This window comes from Halichoerus grypus, chromosome 7 (genome assembly GCF_964656455.1).
Source record: "Halichoerus grypus chromosome 7, mHalGry1.hap1.1, whole genome shotgun sequence".
Lineage (NCBI taxonomy): Eukaryota > Metazoa > Chordata > Mammalia > Carnivora > Phocidae > Halichoerus > Halichoerus grypus.
In genome coordinates, this window is record NC_135718.1 from 73,386,354 (window position 1) to 73,407,796 (window position 21,443).

General features: G+C 43.1%; 1 protein-coding gene across 2 annotated transcripts in view; it reads left to right on the plus strand.

Annotated features, from left to right (window-relative positions):
• ACTN2 (actinin alpha 2) overlaps positions 1–21,443 on the plus strand; it is a 65,949-nt gene that overhangs the window by 18,530 nt on the left and 25,976 nt on the right. For both annotated transcript variants that reach the window (XM_036074097.2, XM_036074096.2), the window contains exons 2-7: positions 8,100–8,214; positions 9,111–9,230; positions 10,007–10,093; positions 14,152–14,239; positions 15,892–15,970; positions 19,418–19,499. In XM_036074097.2, the coding sequence (XP_035929990.1) occupies positions 8,100–8,214; positions 9,111–9,230; positions 10,007–10,093; positions 14,152–14,239; positions 15,892–15,970; positions 19,418–19,499 (571 nt within the window). The remainder of the gene's footprint in view (positions 1–8,099; positions 8,215–9,110; positions 9,231–10,006; positions 10,094–14,151; positions 14,240–15,891; positions 15,971–19,417; positions 19,500–21,443) is intronic.

The window sequence follows — 21,443 nt, forward strand, 5'->3', positions numbered from 1 at the left end:
CGTCTGGCTCTGCGCTTGAAACGGAGTCTGCTTGTCCCTCTCCCTCTGCTCCTCCCCTGGTTCTCTCAGTCTCTCTCTTTCAAGGAAAGAAAGCAAGAGAGAAAGAAAGAAAGAAATTCTTTTTAAAAAAGCCGCATTTTGGTACTGTTGAGGTTCCAACTTATTTATGACTGCAATTGTCACCTTTTAAAGTATTGAAAATTTGAAGGGGTACTAGTTCTCTGTGGATACAGGTATGCCTGCTGGATGCTGGGTTCTTTAGGTGCCAGAACGGTGAGCAAGACAGGATCAGAGGCTGCTGTGGTCCTAGAAACCAGTTATGGGGCTGCCATTTGCAATGGAATGTAATGGGATTTGCTTTTTTAACAAGAGTTAATTTTGAGTCTCTTTATACTTAGTGTATTTTGAACCAAGTCCTGATTCAAATGTAGCCCTTTATATTAATGTCCTCATGGAAATAAGTTTTTTAAAAAATGCAGGGACAAAATCTGTTTACTGCTATGGGCAAAAACTAATGCTTTGAACACCTTGTTCCTTGAGGAAGTTAAGATATGCTAATGATGGTCTTTGTTCTCTGAACAGTGGTGTGAGTACTTGGGGGAAATCAGGAAAAGATGAAGTCCTGGCATCTTTCTGGATTCGTGGATCCCAGACCCTCTCCTCTCCTTTTTCTGTCTGTACACTGTAACAGTTGATGAAATGTGCTAAGCAACAGCATGTTTGTGCTTAGTTATCGGAGGTGGAATATCTCTTACTCTCTAGTAGCCTTAAGTCGTGACTGTAGGCTATTTTTTCTATGCAGTGGTCTTATTCCCTTTTAATTTAAACCCCAAAGCACCTCAAGTTTCTTTGAATTGCCATCACCGACTGCTGTTCTTTTGTGTTTCTGTTGCATCTGTATTTTTTGTTTTTCTTTTTTTAAAGATTTTATTTATTTGAGAGCGAGAATGAGAGAGAGAGCATGAGAGGAGGGAGGATCAGAGAGAGAAGCAGACTCCCCACTGAGCAGGGAGCCCCCTGCCATGCGGGACTCGATCCCAGGACTCCAGGATCATGACCTGAGCCAAAGGCAGTCGCTTAACCGACTGAGTCACCCAGGCACCCCGCATCTGTATTTGGGAAGTAGTTTGCATTCTCTTTCATTTATCATACATCACGGTCAGCTAGTTGAATTAGGTGCCCAGTGCATTCCGTGGGGGAAGCAGCAAGTCACAGGGGAGAGGGGCTGACTCGCCCACACTGGACTCTCAATGGGTCACAGAGCCAGGAATCAGGTTTTAGGGCCGCTGTGTTTCAGGGGGTGCTAAACTGAGCTGTCGCCTGCTGTGTTATCTAGCAGGATCTTGGAGACTCAGCAGAGATTTGTGGGCAGAGAACAAAAGGGCTGCCCACCGTGTAGTTAGATGCCTGGTTACACAACTCGTGAGAACATGAGGGCTCCGGATGGACTTCCAAGACATCTTACAGTCGGTTGCAACCCATGCAGGATCCTTAGAATGGACACTTTGATGCTGACACACTTCTCTCTCTCTGGTTGAATTTTTAAAATGTCGTGTGAGTAGTTGAGAGGTGTACCTGGGCACTTGGCAACCTTGAAGGTTTGGAATCTTTTTCCAGATCAGATGATTTAGGCTGACCAGTCATCACCGTGAGTGGCTTCTGGGTCCAGAGAACTTCCTTAAAGTTTTTACAAGATGGTTACGTGTCTGAATATTTAAACTTAAGGCCATGCTGCTATGGCCTCGTTGTAGGGATCACCCAGTGCGCATCCTCACCTGGTGTGTGGACTGGGATCTCTCAGCTGAGGGGATTGTGAAGCTTTGTTGTGAACCAGAAAGTTCTGCTTCTGCCAGCCACGTGGGGCAGGAATTTCTGCCCTCTCTGTGCAGTGTCTCCTTCTTAAACCCTAAGGCTGAGATCACGTTTACTTCCGAGGAACAGCTCTGACCTCCTCTCCTGCCTTAATCGGAGAGTTTACAAATGGGGGCAGCTTTCTAGATGCTCCCCACCTCCTTACTTTTCAAGTATTTTTAAAAAACCCAGGTAAGTGATTAGAAGGAATCTTGCCAGATTGGAAGTCTATGAGGTGGAAAATAACACACCCTTAAAGTGATTCATGTAAATAGAAAAATACATGGAGCATATTTAGAAAATGAACTTAAACCACAGAGTGGTTTCTGCTAGTTCTACGTGAGAATGTGTTCAGAACCAACGTGATAGGTAGTGTTGGTCAGCCAACTTTTATCGTTGTTCTCCTCCTGATAACCTTTTGAACTGGTTCCTAGAGTTGATCATAACAATTATTATCCCCCCTCCCTTTTTTTTTCTGTAGCTGGGAAAGTGTCAGGACATGAAGGACAAATAATTGCATGGTGTCTGAGTCAGAAATAGAATCTGAGTTCTGAGCCACAACTGCGGGCTGGACCGGGCTCGACCTCCCTGTCTCCTGGGGCCCGCTCGTCCCACCCCACAGGATGCAGGCCAGGATCGGCACGGCGAGCCTCCTGATGCCTTCACTCACTGAGGAAAGCAAGCTGTAGGCAATCTCAAAATCACAGAACACTTTGACAGTGCCCCAAACCGTTTGGGACCTGACAGACAAGCTGTGTGATAATCGGTGGGCTTGAAAGCTGAGAGCTTCTTCAGAACTTCCTACCCGCCCCCCACCCCGAGCTTCATACTGTGGGCTCTGTCCGAATGTCCCAGCCCTCAGCAGGCCCCGTTCTCCTCCCTTCAGAAAAACCCCACAAGCTTTTCTGAGTACCCATTTTGGGAAATGGGATCTGAAATTATTATTTTATGTCATTATTATCAGAGGAAAAGCTAGTGTAAAAAGTATAAAGGAAATTTATAGATGTTGTCTTGCCATATTTTTGGTTTGAAGAAAACAGAATAGTAAGTTGAACAGAGCGTCGTAGAGGAGACAGACCAGGCCTAGAACCTTATTTCTGAAAAGAATTGATAATTATCTGCTAGCATGAAATGAACTCGTGTTCAGACAACTGTGTCAGACACAAGATTGATTTTTTTTTTTTTGGTCTTTATCTGGGTAATAATCTCTGCCAGGTAGAGATATGAACTCATGTTATGTAAATCATTTTGATTAAAAGACCTTTCTTCCCTTCTCTCTGTGGAAAAATCTACAATGTAGGCTGTTATGTCTATAGGCTTAATTAACTTAAAAAGAAACCAAAAGCAAATGGATATCATTCAGTAACACAGGCTTATCTCAACATGTCAGTAAAGATACGGTACTTTCTTTGCCATTATGCACGCTGTGCTGATTGTCATAGAATTTAACTTTGAGAAAGACGATAGGCTCACAGTTCTTGTGGACTAGGGACTTTGCCAGTAGGTTCTTCAGGAAAGAAGGACTGGCCTGACCTGCCAGTGAACGAGACTAACACTTCTTGCTAACGCCATTCATGGGAAACTCCTTCCACTGGTATTGTTCTCAACTGCCATGTTTTGGGTGTTGAGGAACGTTTTCTGGGCCTCTAGATTGTGTTCAGGAATATAACAGAGGAGGGACTGAGGATAGTTTGAGTATGTTTCAGACTTCCTGCATGAAAACATAATACTACGAGCCATGGAAACACGGCCTTAACCTCTGGGCCCTTCTCCTTTGCACCCTGTTGTGTGCAGAGATTTTGTGCCACAGCCAAGGTGGGCCTCTATGGGCCCAGAGACCAATCTGCACCCGTAGGACCACCCATCCTGGCCAGTGCCTCCTGGGTTGTGATTCCTTACGTTTGGGGAAGAGATGCCGACATTTGTTCCTGTTGTCTGCGGAATATACATGTGGAGGCAGTGCCTTCCTCTGATTTTCCATCTTTTCTCCATGTGTCTTGAACACCCTTTCCCTTCGTTTTCTCGTGAGCTTCTTTGGAAGGTGTTAAGAACCACAGATATCAGCCTTTCTCTTCTGGAGATTCAGATCTTCCTTAACTCACGTTGGGGTTATATCTGGATAACCCCATGGTAAGTTAAAAATATCTCAAGTCAAAAATACATTCACTGCACCTGGGTGGCTCAGTCGGTTAAGCAACTGCCTTTGGCTCAGGTCATGATCCCAGAGTCCTGGGATCGCGTCCCGCATCGGGCTCCCTGCTCAGCGGGGAATCTGCTTCTCCCTCTGACCCTCCCCCCTCTCATGGTCTCTCTCTCTCAAATAAATAAATAAATACATCTAAAAAAAAACAAAAATACATTCACTACACGGAACTTACCAGACATCATAGCCCAGCCCAGCTGACCTTAACCGTGCCCAGAACATTTACGCTGGGCTACAGCTGGGCAGGAGCATCTAACACAAAGCCTACTTTATAATAAAGCGTTGACTGTCTCGTGATTGAATACTGTACCCAAAGTAAAAAACAGAAGGGCTGCGTCTGGGTGCAGAATGTTGGTAAGTGTGTGGGTTGGTGACCCTCAGGATCCCGTGGCCGCCTGGACCCTGCTACCCCTGTCCAACCTCACAGGAGAGGCTTATACCACACAGCACTAGCCTGGGAAAAGATCCAAATTCAAAATTCCAAGGGTGGTTTCTATGGAATGCGAACAGCTTTCGCACCACTGTGAAGTCAGAAAATTATTAGGTCCAACCATCGTAAGTCAGGAACGTCTGTAGGTGGGTCTGTGGTATCCCATCTTGGTTCTCTTTGTATGGCTCTGAAAGGGTTTTTTTTTATGTGCCTGTTTTTGAGCTGCTTAACCCAAAAGCATTGGGTTTTATCCCTAGGTGCAGAGGAGCAGGGAATGAGTTGTTCTCCAGGAGAGAGGTAGAGGAAGCAGGAGAGGAGGTTGGAGGACCTCACGTGTGACTGAGCAGCTTCTGGGTTGAGCCAGGGCCTGTAGACACTGCAGCCTTTTTCCTTGGTGGGCTGTGTCTGGTTCATGGAGCACCATTTCCCTTAAGGAAGGACATCTGGCTTGGTAGTCTGGTTTGACCCGAGGAGCCTGCCTCTAAACCCATGTGGACCTACCTCCCTGCCACGTTAGTCCTCCAAGATTTAGTTCCCATGGACTTTAAAGATGCGCCTTGCTATCAAGTAGCAAGACCAGCCACAAGGAAGCCTTCAGGTAAAATGTGTGGGGTTTTGCTCTTGCTGTTGTGCTTTGTCTCCTACATAATTAGGCTTTTCACAGAAACTCAAGATGATTGGAAATGCCTAAGAACAGTCTCTATAGGCCACGGTAATTAAAACTGTAAATAGAATGAAAATTAAACATTCTAATAAAGCTTAAAATTCCTTTCCAGAGTGCACCGGCCTCCTTGCAAAGCTGTTATCCCAGAGCTGTCGGGGGCTCTTTTTCACATTTAAGTTGGTTAGTTACCACCTTTATTGGCTCTTAGGAATGCTCATTAAAGATAGGGACACTTCATTAGACCCAACTAAATAAACTGACCTTTTAGATTAAATTTGTTCTCCGGATTTGCACAAAGGAATTATTACCTATGGTAAATTACCTTCGTTGGGGGTATACCTATAAAAAGGTAGTATCAGACAGACTTCCCCAGTGTTTCATAGCGGGGTCAGGATGCTTGCAGCTTTGGGGTTATATTCAGAAGTGTTTCTGACACTTTTATTATTATGACACTTGGGACTTAAGTAACATGGTAAGAAGCTAAGGTAATTTGCAGCAGCCGTAGTTGCTCATTTTTAAGTCGCATCTAAATAAAGGCAACTAAATATTTTATATCATTATATTTTTCTGTCAATTCCATTTTTAAAAATCACAACCTGTTTTCTTGTGCCTTTCCCAAAAGGTTAGGTGTATGATTAGTCTCAGTATTGTCAGTTAAAATAAAACAAAATAAAACCCAAACATGTTTAAAGTCGTTTTACTTGTGGAAAATGGGGCCTAGGATGTGTTTTATTGAGAGGTAACTGTCTAGAAACAACCTCAATGTCTATCCACAGGGAGCTAGTTACATAAAGTATGGTGTATGCACTACAGTGGAATATTATGCGACCATAAAAAGGAATGATCTGTACTGATATGGAATGACCTCTAGGTTGTATTTTTTATGTGGGTTAAAAAAAAAAAAAATCCAGGTGCAGAACAACGTCTATATTCTGATATGGATTAAAGGACAAAAAAAAAAAAAGTGTGTGTCTGTGTACTTACATATGTATCAGAGATCCTTGAAGAGATAACATGCAAAACTGAATGTTCCCTCTGGGGAACAGAACTAGGTACCTGGGAATAGGAAGACAGGGACGCTTTTCATTTTATCCCCTTTTTGTGGCCCTTGAATTTTGAGCTAGGGAAATGCATCGCCTATTCAAAAAGTAAATAGATAAAACTAATATTGAAATAAATACATGATAGACTCTTCCTAACAATCTTAGCTTCAGATTCCAAAGTTTGGTTACCTAGGGCAGCACTGTCCCATCCAGCTTTCTGTGATGCTGGAATGTTCAGTATGGGCACCATCCAGCTCAGTAGCCACCAGCCCCGTGCAGCTTTTGAGCACTTGAAAGGTGGCTTATGCAACTGAGGAACTAGAATTTTTAATTTCCTTTCATTTTAGTTAATTTACACTTAAATAGCCACCCATGGCTAGTGGCTACCATATTGATTGGGGGTAGATCTAGAGTATATGGTTTCGAATATCTCTTCTGTTTTGAGCTGACTGAAGTTTAGAGGTGTTTTAGAAGAAATAATTATTCCTTTAGGCTCTCAGTAAAATGAATTTTTTAAGTCCAAGAAAATGCCTACATTCTTTTTGCCCTCGAGCTTAATGCCATTGCGTATTTGTTGAAATAAGTGACTGTTAGATTTGAAAATCTTTATTACCCAGGAAAATCATTTTTATGGAAACAGTATCTTCTTGTGGTCTTGCATGGAAGCTGTCTGTTTTTTAGGGATTCATTTTCTCTTCTGTAACACAGACCCTATTTGTGTGTCTCCCCACAGAGTAACGTGCTGGGCACTTTGTTCTTGAGTCCCACAGCTGTTGTGACACAAGGGGACAGTTTGCATTCTTAGCCAGCAGCTGCCAGAGCCCTTCTAAAATGGTTTTGGCAGGAAATAGTGCACAAGTGGAAACCAAGTTAAAAGTAGCTTGAAAAATAAACAGAATGACTTTGGATGCCGCTTAATACATAGTCCATCTTTCCACTGAAGATTGTCTTTGTGATTTGTTAACATGGCTAGACTGTGAGCCCTTCCATGGCTGGGCTGTATCTAATTGTCTTTGAAATCCAGGGTCTAGCCCAGGGCCTGGCATATGCCAGGAGGAGGTCATTATTACTATCATTATTATCATTCTTTTTAATGATTGACTATACTGCAAATTTGTTTAATTAATTTAGTTACTAGCTTAACACTGTTGTGCATTCAGGATAAACTAAGATGCAGATAATTAGTGGTTTTGGGTCCCTCCTCTCTTTTCCTATCTACGACACAACACCGCCCACCCTCTGCTCTGAAGTAAGACGTTATGAACATTATTTAAACATTATTTATTCAATCCATTCTGCAAGCAAGCTTATTTTTGTTGCATGCAGGGAATAAGCACACTCTCATTTAGTCCGTATCTCCTACAAAGTAGGAGGTTTTCAGAAGGTGAGGGCATAGGTGTGAATGTGGTACCGTTTTATTTTTATTTTTATTTTTTTAAAGATTTTATTTATTTATTTGACAGAGAGAGACACAGCAAGAGAGGGAGCACAAGTAGGGGGAGTGGGAGAGGGAGAAGCAGGCTTCCCGCGGAGCAGGGAGCCCGATGCGGGGCTCGATCCCAGGACCCCGGGATCATGACCTGAGCCGAAGGCAGACGCTTAACGACTGAACCACCCAGGTGCCCAATGTGGTACCTTTTTAAACCGAAGGCACAAATCCCTCAGGCTGGTATATCAAATAAATGATTTTTTGGAGTGGGGGAGGTTCTGAAAGGGGAAACTACTAAAATCTTACTTTAGGCCTCACGTCATTCTTTCCACCAAAGTCTGCTTGCTCTAGAAGGCCCCAGGAGCTCCAGCCTCTTAGACTCCCTGGAGTGTGTGGGATGTCAAGTGTTGTCTGCATGGGAGGGGGTGGGGTTGCCTGCTGATGGGGCTGTGCCAAGCAGTGCTTGGTTCTCGTTGCAGACCTTCACTGCCTGGTGTAATTCACACCTAAGGAAAGCTGGTACCCAGATTGAGAACATCGAGGAAGACTTCAGGAATGGCCTCAAGCTCATGCTGCTTTTGGAAGTCATTTCAGGTTGGTGTTAGACATTACGTAGGTGTCCTAGCCCACCCTGCGCGTCCGTGCGTGAGCTCTAGCGATGCATCTATTTAGAGATAACTGCTTCAGAAGTTCCCTTTGACCCTGGCTGGGCCAGAACATGGCAGAGAACGCCTTTCCAAAGAGCAATCTGCCTGGAGTTATTTTTCTGCTCTGAAAAAGGAGTAAATTCTGTTTAAAATTGACTTATTAAAATCATGTTTGCATCACCTGCCTCGAAACAAAATGAGAAAGAAAAAATGACCTATGCAACTCCCCACCACGCTGCCCTCCCTGCTCTAAACTCAGTGAGTGCATCTCCCAGACGTTGTCTTCCATGCAGAACACCAGGATACATGTTGGCATAACTCTGAAAACATGAGCTCAGATCCCAGAGGGGTTATGTTTTGCCCTGAATTTCAGTTGGCTGGTTTAGACTTTGGATGAGAGAAGGGATCACCCTTGAAGTGTGACTGGGAGGACGATGGCAAGTCTGCCCTGCTCCATATATCTTCATAATCAGCTATCTGTGATGGGCCCTGGCAGCCACCGCTGTGATTTGGACCAGGCTCTCCGACTTCCTCTAATAGCTAGTCAGCAACTCCAGAGGCTCCCAGGACGCCAACCAGCCTTCCTCTGTACCCCTTTGTAAGTTGGCCTGCAGACCCGACTGGATTCTCCCAGCAGAGCTGAAAAGCATATGGGTCTGTGCTGGTCCATTGGTCTTGAAAGTTGTTTTGGTTATGGTCTCTCCATACTGTGGTTTACGGACACCAGAGACCCATCAGAAACGGTCACGTTTAAGGAAGCGTGGACTCTGAGTTTTGGCATCTCGATTCTGTGTCACGGGGTTATTTTCTCTGTGTCTACGCTATTCTCTCTCCATCCGACAGGGGAAAGACTGCCCAAACCTGACCGAGGAAAAATGCGGTTCCACAAAATTGCTAATGTTAACAAGGCCTTGGATTACATAGCCAGCAAAGGCGTGAAACTGGTGTCCATCGGGGCTGAAGGTAAATGAGGTGTAATAGGAATGACCCTGTCTGCTACACTGACCTCCCAGTGGCGGGTGGGTGGGCCTGCAACTGGGCAAATTCCTCCCACCACTTATGGTGCTTGCTTCATGTCAGGCTGTCTGCTGGGCTCTGGGGTACAGAGATGAGAAGAAGTACCAGGAAGGGCAGACCAGGCTCTAGGATGATTTGTAAAAAATAGAGTCAAATATAATGCTATCTTCTTCAGCCTGATAATTGGGATGAGAAAGAGCTTAACCTTCCTGGTGACTCTTAAGAAGAACTAATTAGTAGGAGGGAAGTGACCTATTCATTCTCTGGGAGATTGGGAGCCGCAGTGAGTTTGGCAGGAGCTGAGATGACTCTGCTTCTTATTTTATACAGCTGAGTGCCGTGACCTTGGCCCACCTGGGGAGTGCTGGAAGGATCACGGTGAAGATGAGCCTGTGTTCTCTGAACTTGATTACTTAGAACCTTGGCGCATCTAGTCCTTAAGCTTTGGGAACTCTTGGGTTGTTTTCAGTGATTATGCATTTGCAAGATATGTGCTTATTATTAACTCAGAATTCATTTAAACCAGAGACATTTGGTTATGAATACTGTATAACTAGACACACTGCGACACTTATAAAAACATGAACTGGTCTTCCCATGTATATATATATTTTCCAGTAGCTCTGAAGTCAGAACTTAGGGGAAACGTACAAGCTACAGGAAAAATTTATGCACTGGTTATGTTATCTTTACACAAATTTGTTGTTTTTTCTTTCCTAAAGAAATTGTGGATGGCAACGTGAAGATGACGCTGGGTATGATCTGGACCATCATCCTTCGCTTTGCTATTCAGGATATTTCAGTTGAAGGTAAAAGACATGGTTGAAAATCTGATTGTATTAGGATACTTAGAGTAATTTGTAAATTGAATTTATAAAGTAGAATTTAAATAGGGCCCTGTAAAATTGAACAGTCATTTACATGATTTAATGAAAGATATGGGAGTTGGGTTTTCACAGGTTTTATATTTGTATGGGAAAGACCCCAGCAATACTGTTTCATTCATGGGGGTGGAATCATTTTGGAAAAGATGAGCACATGTTCAGAACAGAAGTCGCTTTTTAAAATGAGCATTTTTTGAGCTTTTAATTGCTTATTATACTCACAGGTTCCCAACTCTAACAGTTCTGTAGACTTGCCGTTGAAACACTTTTTTTTTTCAGGTGCAAAAAACCAGTCAGTTGAAATCTGAGTTCATTCATTCATTCACCCTCTCTCCCTACCTTCCTTCTCTGTCTCTGTATCTGTCTCTGTCTCTTTCTTTCTGTTAACAAAATCTCCATTGTTATTGTATCTTTTGGCCTCACAACTGTTCGTTGCTATAATAGAATCATAGTCCTTGGCACTGCCACTGAAGATGAAAATCTATAGTCTTTTACGCCCACTGTACTCCTAAATATTTTGATGAATTCAGCACTGTTGAAAAGTGTCAAATTGACATTCGTAGAATTAGAACTTTGCAATACTATTTAGCCCTCGAATCACAAAATGTATAGCTGTAGAACATATTTGAAGGCGGTCTGAATTGTCCAACCAGTCAGCATCCTGTACTTTCGTCACCTAACAGGTAACCAGGTACCTGAACGGTGAGGGGTGGGGGTGTTGTTTATATTTCTGCCCAGGACGGAGTGCCCTCCAATTGCAGGTCTTTGTAGGTGACGGTAGCTACTAATCAACCAGCAAACATTAAAAACCAATAATTTACCTCTTGTTGTACAGGATGGCATGAAGCCTAAGGTATTTACCCTTAAGGAATTTCTGACCCACTTAGATTATTTCCTTCTGGCCCCATTTGTGTCATCTAAAAATCCAAGGAAGATAGGATGATATTAAAATCTCAATAATTCAGGCTCAGAAATGACAGCCAGTTTGAATTAATAAACAGTCTGAATTTGAAAACTTTCATGCAATGTGCTTTTATTAAAGTACATTCATTTCATTCTAGTGAAAATAACAAGATGCTTCTTAAAAGTTCTTGCTTTATTAAAAAAGAGTAATTTGTAATAATTTTACCAATTTTTTATGCTTCCAAATTTAAATATTTAATCAGTTGAACCCCCCCCTTAAAGAACAAATACTATTTTTTAAAAAATCTTGTTTACATGATTGCATTTGCTAGACTAGTGAATCATTTTCCCACAAATATTACAGAGGTTGTTGCAGGGTTTTTCTGATTGGTTACAAATTTCACATTAGTGATAATATTAATTTAGAACTTACTTCTATTTGAAGTGTAGCTATGAGTGGTATTATCCATTATTCATTTTCCCTGAAGTGATTAATAATGTGTCCCAAATAAGATAATAAAATCACAATATTTTGTGAAATATCACAATAAAAAGATGTATTAATCTGCTTTTCAAAAGACTAAGAAATTGAACATTCAAAAGTGGGAATTTGATTAGCAAAGTCCCTAGATTTCTTCCAAGTTGATGTCTTTCAGGAGGTAGTTGGCTGACTTACTTTTTTTTTAAATTTTATTTATTGTTTTACTTTTTTGGAGTCATTTCTTAACAACCTCACTGAATTTCTGGAGGTCTATAGAAAGATGATCTTAGTTTATTTTAATGATGTGTAGCATGTGCAAAAAGACATTGTTATTATGATTGAATTCTTTGAAAAGCCAGTCTCCTTCCAGAGGATGATGGATTTCTTCCAGGAAATAAAATGAGAGATTAAATACACCTGCTAATGAGGGCCATCCCGATATACGTGGATGGGGTTCCTTGGTGCATCCTATGGTATTTTGTGATGGAATGAAAAATGGCACTACGTATTTATAATGTGCTTTTCACACCACGATTTTGTGTGTGCCAAAAGGCCATGTTTCAGATTTAAGCTATCCTGGTAGGGAGTGGGGTATACCACAGCCAGGGACATAATAGGCCTGGTTAGGAAAACCTAACAATGGGCTTGGGGTGGGAGAGATTCCTTTTTGATTAGGTTAGCCAGTAAAATAAGGAGAAATTCCTTTTTGATTAGGTTAGCCAGTGAAATAAGGAGAAAACTTCGACATTCATCGCCTCAGAGTATTCAGACATATCCAGACAGAAATTAGGTGAAACTCCGTGAGTGGCAAATTTAAACTTCAGTAGCAGTTACGAGATTGTATTGATCTGCTTACCTCTGTTTGCCTTTCTAGCTGAAATTTCATTTAAACTTTGTAAAATACAGTGTGTTATTTCCTTCTGATGTACTTTTTCTTATTGGTTACATTGGTCGGGACCCCAAAGGCAGGCAGTATGGAGTTCCATTTTTCAACCTTTTTACCAGTTAATATTTGAATAAAGTCTTAGAACTTTCCGTTGGTTTTCCCAATAAGATTTTCTAGAAGAGACATGAATAGGAGTCATTCAAATGATTCCTGTAGCACATGAAAAATTTGGGGAGTGTGTTTATTTCAACTGGGTTATGGGTCACAGGAAAGTCTGAACTAGAATGGGCAATTTAGATAAATAATTACAGAATGCTTTTTACAGAGAAAAAAAAAATCAACTTTAAATCCTTACTAAAATGGAAGGCCAGGGCCCAATGTTAGTCAAGAGTCCACGTGTTTATAGGGGTTTTCTAAATTGTTAGCCCTTAAATACAGGCAGAATCCTAGATTTGGGGAGTGGTTTTGAGGAGCTGTTTGGATGCATGTAATTTTGGGTCCTCCAAGAAGCCAGTGCCAGGTGGGTATTAGACACTGTCTTAGTTGGCTTGGGCTGTAACAAAATACCATAGACTGAGTGGCCCGACCAACAGAAATTTATTTTCTCATGGTTCTAGAGGCCGGAAGTCCAAGATCAGGGTGCCAGCATGGTCCATTTCTGCTAAGGACCTTCACGTTGGCTTGTAGATGGCCGCCTTCTTGCTCCATCCTGCAGGGCAGAGGGGGAGGAAGAACGCTCTTCTCAGAAGGGCTCTAATCCCATCAAGGGAGCCCCACCCTCATGGCCTCATCTAACCCTAATTGCCTCCCAAAGCCTCCATCTCTAAATAAGGTCAGGGCTTTAACATAGGAATTTGGTGGTGGTGGTGGTGGGGGCGGGGAATACAAACATTTAGTCCAGGTCAGACATACCAGAGATTCGTTAGAAGAAATGCCTATGAAGAACCGAAAATGGCCGAGAGAGAATCTTCAGTCCAGTGCACCTGGCCAACACTTGTATGGGAGAAGGAAAGGGAGGGCTGCAGGGAGAAGGGTCTGATGGGGAGCCCTTTAGCCTGGGCTGCTCTGAGGAGCCGCACACACGCAGGAATGGCCCAGCTCCCGTGCCCCTCCCTCCCTCAGTCGTGGGCTGGAGCAGCACGAGGAGGTATGGCCTCCAGGGAATGCAGGGCTGGATTCCGAGTGTAGCAGCTGGGACCTCTGTGGCCTGCCCTGCTCTACCCCGGGGGCCTGTTGTTGTTTCTACTTGATCAAAACTCAGGTGGCCAAACCTGAAACGTACTAATGAAAGCCTTTTGGTATTATAAAAATCACCGGGTAAGGGAATAAATCGGAGACACAGCGGCCTCTGTGAATTCCATTGACCTAAGACTATAAGAGAATCAAATGACAGGTTAGTGAGGTCATAAACTAGTGAGGAGTAGTAGTTTTTAAACGAAACTTTAAAAGAAAAATGATTCATTGCCAACATCCCTGCAGCCTGGGTTTATGTTTATGACATCATAACTTGTGGTTGCTCTCGTGTTGGCCTTTTCAAGTCCCTTCGGTGTCATCAGCAGTCCGCCCCCGGGAGCAGGGTCCCAGCAGAGCTCATGAGAAGAGATGATGCATTTGGTGGTTGGCTCCCTGGGAGGTCTCTTTATCAGGTTCCCAGGCATTGGGTGCATTAAGTAGTATTTCCATGTAGACACTTTTTCTTGGCTGTCATTACAGAAACCTCTGCCAAAGAAGGTCTCCTGCTCTGGTGTCAAAGGAAGACAGCTCCTTATAGAAATGTGAACATTCAGAACTTCCACACCAGGTGAGCAAGCTGGGCCCTGGGCTACTTAGATTCTCACTGGAGTCCTGGGAGGGCCGTGGTTACATACGCCAGGGTCTTCCGGCTCCTGCCTGAGACGCGCTTTTACGTCTGCCATGGACCCGAGGCTGTAGCATCTCTGATGCCTGAGATCTCTCCGGTGAACATGTCTGATTAAGACTTGAGGTGCTGGTAAAACAGCACGGTCCCGCTAAGCACCCGAACAGGCCTTCACAACTTGGGGGTGCAGGCATGCACCTCACCGTGGCCTTCCCCCACTGCTGGGGGAAGCTGACAGGTGTGGCTTCTCAGCGAGCAGGATACTGAGGCAGAGTCTGTATGTCCCCCTGATGTACTGTCTCCTCCCCGATGCCTCCCTCAGTGCTACCTGGACAGACCCTTCCTCAGCCAGCTTTGTATGCTGGGGTTCAAGAGAAGGAGGAAACTCATGTTTGTAACATGACAGGAACCTGCATGAATGAAACCTAAATATAATCTCAGAGCATGGTTTTACCACTTGCTCTGTCATTATCATTTGTGAGTAGAAGAGTTGCCTGTATTTTCACCCTTTATATGGTGGGTTACCCAGGAATCGAAATGGGTCCCCAGCCACCATGGATAATCAGAGCCGCAAGGAAAAATGGGGGAGGTTCTCCTAGATAGACAAATATTATTAGAGTGTCTACCAAGTGTCAGGCACTGAGCCAGGCCTTGAGCGTACAAAGGTGGGAAAGAGGACTTCCCTGTCCCTACAAGATGCTGTCTCTAGGACAGGAGGAGCCTTGAAGGAGAAGGCAGGCCTTCTGCTAGTGTGAAAGTCAACTTGCCTCTCATTGACTGTCTTGCTTTTCCTCCTTGGGCCCAAGATTGGCCCAGGCACTTCAGCTGTGTAGCCCCTGGGGTTTCTTTCTTCCCCTCACCCTTTGGGGAGCAGAACTCCCACTCACAGCCCTCGGTGAACCCCTGGTCACCCGGAGTTGTCTAGAGAACAGTTAGCACGAGCGTCTCCGGGGAAACAGACCAGGAAGGCAGGTCCTCCTTGCTGAGTCCCTCGGGTGATAACATGTCTTTGCCTTTTTGAAAACATGTAAAGAACATTATGAAGGAAGACAGAGGAGTCCCTGGGAGCTGATAGTGACTTTTTAAGTGTACTAAGGAACTTGGGGGGAAGTGAGTCCTGGACATTTCAGGATAGACATCCTTGTGTATGGTTATTGGGCAGACCCTGCAGGAGCGTCCACCTCGGAGACTGGGAGGAGAGAGGGAGGGGGGTGTCGGGACCAGAGGGCATTGACCAGGGAGGAGGGCAGAGGTGGAGCAGAGGGCCGTTGCTGGTTCTCGAAGCCCAGAACCAGACTGGGCCAGGAGACGGGGAGGAGTCCCGGGCAAGGATGGGCCTGAAGCTGTAGAGGAAGAGGAGCCCAGGGGACCCCAGGAAGACCCCAGGAAGAAGGCTGGTGTTCAAGGAAGGGACCGCAAGGTCACTGGGTCAGCTAGACGGGCAGGGACATGGGGCCTTTTGCGCATTAAGTCAGACAGAAGGACATGAGGGGCCCTGCGTCCCAAATTGCAGGCCTACGTCTGACCAAGGGCGGATCCTTGCCTTGCTTTCTCTCCATTAACGGGTGTTCCTGTTCTTCTCGACCATGGCGCAGCTGGAAGGATGGCCTCGGACTCTGTGCGCTCATCCACAGACACCGGCCCGACCTCATTGACTACTCAAAGCTTAACAAGGTCATTCTGGGGGCCTGGCATGCCGTGTCCGCTCTGCCCCTCAGCATGTCGTCCTGAAAGTGAGCACATCAGCACTGAACTCACACAAACACGCAGGCTGCCACCAGCCGAGGCTCCCAGCTAGCCTTGCACGCAATGCAGACGGGAAAGACAGCCAGGAAAATACTTTGATTCGTAATTAATTAATCACTAATATTAAATCGGGTGGGATAAGACCCAAAGCCAAGCCACCCTTTTGGCCCTTTAAATTAAGACACATTTGTCGGTTTGGCTTGATTTACTCTGAAGGGTTTTATTGATTTTACTTTCCCAGATTGTAAATATGAGAAAGGAAGCATATATGGGTTTTTTTGGGGGAGAGCGGGGGAAGAAAGGTTCAAATACTCTAAGCCTTCTTTTTAAATTCCCTTTACCTTTTCTGAAGGATTTAGTTGCAGGCATTTTTACTCAGAACTGATTAACTTACTTCTCACACGAGGGACATTTTATCATTATCTTGCGATCGAGAGAAGATATTCGTTGTAGCTTTAGAAAAGAGTGTTTGAGAGCGCTTGACTGGCTCAGTCGGAAGAGCGTGCGACTCTTGATCTCGGGGTTGTGAGTTCGAGCCCCACATTGGGTGGAGAGATTACTTCAAAATAAAATCTTTTTTAAAAAAACTTTTTTTAAAAAGAAAAGGGTTTTTGTTATTAATTTTGGTTTTGCTCTCTTTAGAAAATTCAACTGATGACATTTTTGTTCTCTCCTTTTAAGCTTAAGCTTTAGTGCACTTAAGTTTCAAATAGTCTCAGAACTCTTTCTTTAGAAAAGTAGTTTAAAAATGTAATCTGTGACAGAGAAAAGAAGTCCATGCCCCTTCTCAGCCTTGTGGCAGACATCTGTGCTGTAAAGATTTAGGACTAAAGGCATTGCCTGCCCCGAAAACATTGCCACAGGTGGTGGTTAGGGCACAGATCCTTCTGGTTGCTGGTGTGCTCAGTTGTCTGCTCACTGGAGTTGCCGTGTTGTGTGGAATCCGTCCCCGCATGCCGCCCTCACCTGTGTGCTCTGCATGGTCATTGGAAGAGGTCACTTTTGCCCCCTTTTTAGTTGTCACCTGCTCGTTGCCTCTCTGCTGGCCCGTCCCCGATGACTGCAGGGGAGCTCATGGAGAAGTGACTTGTAGGGAAAGATGAATCCTACAGTTCCATAACAGAAGGTTGCCCGAGGTCCTCAACTTTTCAAAGCCCATATTCTCTTATTCTGGAGTTATTTTGATGTTTCAAACATGGAGACGGTGTATATTTTTTCAATGCATCTCTGTCTCATTTGCAAAATGAAGGGATTGTTCTAGATTGAAGTAGTTTCGTTAGCAGGTTAGAATGGTCAATTTTTTTTTAGAAATGGTCAACAGACCATTGGCTATCGAAGATGAGCGAAAAATGATAGTAATGAGCAGTAGCAGTTAATACTTACATAGTTCTAGATTAGACTGTTATAAATAAATACACGTGTTTATTATTTATGTACATATATATTCATAAGTATGTGACACATATATCACACATATTTATATATGTCTATTAGTACATGTTCTAATATGTATGTTACACATACTTTTTTTTTTTAAAGATTTTATTTATTTATTAGAGAGAGAGAGCGAGAGAGCACGAGAGGGGGGAGGGTCAGAGGGAGAAGCAGACTCCCTGCTGAGCAGGGAGCCCAATGCGGGACTCGATCCCGGGACTCCAGGATCATGACCTGAGCCAAAGGCAGTCGCTTAACCAACTGAGCCACCCAGGCGCCCTACACATACATATTATTATGTGTATGTTACATATACATGCACATTCATTCAGTCTTCACAGTGCACAGTGAAATATAATGCACTGATGAAGTAGGTACTGTTATTATCCCAGTTTTACAGATGAAGGAAGTATAGAATTCAGCAATCTGCCCAACGTCACATGGCCAGTAGCTGAGGCAAGAAAATATTTCACTGTCATATTTTCTCCCTCTCAGTTACGGTATAAATGAGATAGTGTTCACAGAGTCTCAGAATCAATCTATTTTTAACGCTGAAATTTTTCTTATATATTTAAAACAAAAAGAAAAACTTTTACTCAGCAATTTGGCTTTATAAACATATGCATAAAATACACAGGTAAGACTTACGTTATAATATGGCTTCTTTTAATGATATGATTATATGCTTTGTTAAAACATTTACTTGAAAAAAATGTTTTGCCTGAAATGTATACTCTGTGAGGCCAGGAAACTTACTTGGGTTTCTTCATTGAGCCTCGTGAGTGTGTTTTTAAAGTCTGCCCTTTAAAATTACTTCAGCCTAGGGGCGCCTGGGTGGCTCAGTTGTTGGGCGCCTGCCTTCAGCTCAGGTCATGATCCTGGGGCCCTGGGATCGAGCCCTGCATCGGTCTCCCTGCTTGGTGGGAAGCCTGCTTCTCCCTCTCCCACTCCCCCTGCTTGTGTTCCCTCTCTCACTGTGTCTCTCTCTGTCAAATACATAAGTAAAATCTTAAAAAAAAAAATTACTTCAGCCTATTCAAATGTACTCATTGTAAAGCATTGCAGTTTCTACAGTGTTTAAGTGGCTTTGATGTTACAATTCATTAAAGCCATCCCTGAACTAACACTAGTTTTCAGTTTGATTTTCTATCTTAACTACCCCCATCCCATTTCAGATTTGTAATGATGTCTTAAGCGGATCAAAACAAGTCTTCAAATTTTTCGGTGTTTTGGTTATACACCTGTGGTTAAATCTATTTTATTATATTATATATGTATGTATGTAAATATATATATTTAACCAATTTCACAGTGAAGATAAACATAATCTTAAGAACAAAAATTTTCTCACAGTTTTCATTTACAATTTCAGTCTTTGGCATCCTAGAAGCATGATTTTTGCTCTTTATAGCCATCTTGTCACCTTCTTTGGGGATCCAGAAGTTTCACCAACTAGCATGTTTCCTTCTCTTTACCCCTCAGCTTGTATTTATATTTCAAACAAAAGCATTGTACTAAGTATTCTCTGTGATCACCTTCCAGATCTGGAAAATGTCCGTTTCATGATTTCTTCTGGAATCATTTAAAGGTTGTTATCAATAGAGTTGAAAATCAACTCGGAGGTATTCGGAGTGTTCTTTCCAGCCCATGAGAAAAGATCTGACAGCTTTTCTCCTGTCTGCAAAACAGTTGTCCTCTTAAACCTTGGGCTCACATTTTATGATTTGGAGTGTGCATGCATTGTGTGGGGTTCGTATCATTTTTGGTGTTTCTCTAAATGTTTGAAGCGACTGGAAAAAGATAAGAAGGAATATTACTTACACTATGGTGGTTATGTGCGTGGAGAGGTCTCCTTCTAAAAGTGAGGAGTGTAAAACACATTACTCATAATTCCTGTTCAAAAGATATATTCAAACACTTGCTCTGCTGTTTTTCATGCAGGATGACCCAATAGGAAATATTAACCTGGCCATGGAAATTGCAGAGAAGCACCTGGATATTCCCAAAATGCTGGATGCTGAAGGTGAGAGGAAAATTATGTTTACTGACCTACATAAAGTCTGTGGCCTAGTCATGCAGTGGCCATGCAGTGGGGATTTATAAAACTTTGTAGCCAGGTTATATCTGATGTACTTAGGAATCTGAAGAAGTTTCTGTCATTGGCCACAGGAGTGTGAAGAGCATTTCATTTGCAGCTCGTTCATGAATTCTTTTTAAAAATCCTGCTCAAAACCACACCAGCAAAACTATAGTGAAAGAATTTGGTAAAAGGTTCAGCTTTGGCAAAGAAACGGAATGCTTTAGTTTGTGATCTGCAAAGAAAAACTTAACTATTTTTATTTTTGTAACAACACGCTGTTATTTTTCTTACCACATGGAGACAAGCTTAGCAAATAAATCTTCTTGTGAAGTGCTCAGGACTCCACAAGGAAAAACATCCTTCCTTCCAACCAGAAGTTAGAGAATCGGAATAGAGAATAAGGAACATTTAGGCATCCATGTACCTCTCAAACTTCCACGTTTCATTTTGGGTCTAAATTAACTTCAGTTTAGTTAGATCTGAAAGAACGTCTAAGTATTTTGCAGCTGAGCATCACTCATGCTGGGGACTAGTTTTAAATAACTTTTGTGCGCTGTATATGTGATAAATTCGCACACCATAGAAAGCACAGATATGTGGAGACCATCCATTCATTTCACTTGTTCATGATTCACTTACCACTCAACAGACATAGATTGAGTGCCTACCATGAGCAAGACCTTCTGCTAGGTACTTCAGGAGAGAATGAGATGTATAAGGTAGGGTCCTGCCCTCAAGGAACTTACGTTGCTGTGTGTTTGTTGTTAATACTATTATTCCGTCATGGCCCATTTCTTCCCCTAATTGGCATTATTGGGGAAAAGCAAAGAACTTGATTATAGTCAATTGTCAATCTTCTGTTCCTCCTTATTGTTGGTGATTGTATTATAAATTATCATAAATTAGGTGGCTTGAAGCAACAGGAATTTATTCTCTTATGATTCTGTAGGCTGTAAGTCTGAAACGAAGCTGTTGACAGGGCCATGCTTCCTCCAAAGCCTCTAGAGGAGGTTCCTTCCTTGTCTCTTCCAGCTTCAGAAAGCCCCATGCATTCCTTGGCTTCTGGTAGCATTACTCTTCCCTCTCTGTCTCTACTTCTCATTCCCTCTTTCTTATAAGGACATCAGTCATGTTAGATTAAGGATCTTCCCTACCCCAGGAGGACCGCATCTCAGCTTGATTCTACCTACGAAGGCCTACTTGCAAATGAGGTCACATTCACAGCTACCAGGGGTGGGACCTAGGACTTCAGCATATCTTTTTGAGGGACACAGTGCAACTTATAACAGTGACCTTCAAAGTAGGATTCTAACTTTACCCATTCATTAATTTAACCATTTTAACAAACACCTGTATTACTGGGCATTAACACTTGAATACGCTCCTCCGAATCTGTTGATGGTTTTCAAAAACTCTTGAGAGGGAGAGAGTCAGTAAAATAATGAAGTAGCAACATAGAATAAATAGTTCCTTTTCCTTTTTTGTCTGTCTGTCCTCTCTAAGCTAAGTATACATTTGTGTGGCATCTCCTTTGACCTTTCCATAGAGTAAATAACTACCCAGAGTGTACCCACTCGAATTAATAGCTAGGATACTAAAGAGAGGAGAAAACAGACAACATTTAGTAAATTAATGCCTCCCTGATACACTGCAATCGAGGGTGAGTTCAGGGTCACCATCATATTCCTCTGGCCTGCTGACACGCTTCTTAGTCGGTAGGTTTTTCCTTAGCCTCTGAGTCCTGCTCTGGGCATGTGTCCATCCTGTGAATCCTTTTAGGCCAATGAGATGCGCTGGTACTCCCTTCATTTCCTCCTCCCCTGTGACACATTTTCGTCTATTTCCTTTTCCTTTCCTTTTAAATGGTTCAGAAAAATGCTTACATAC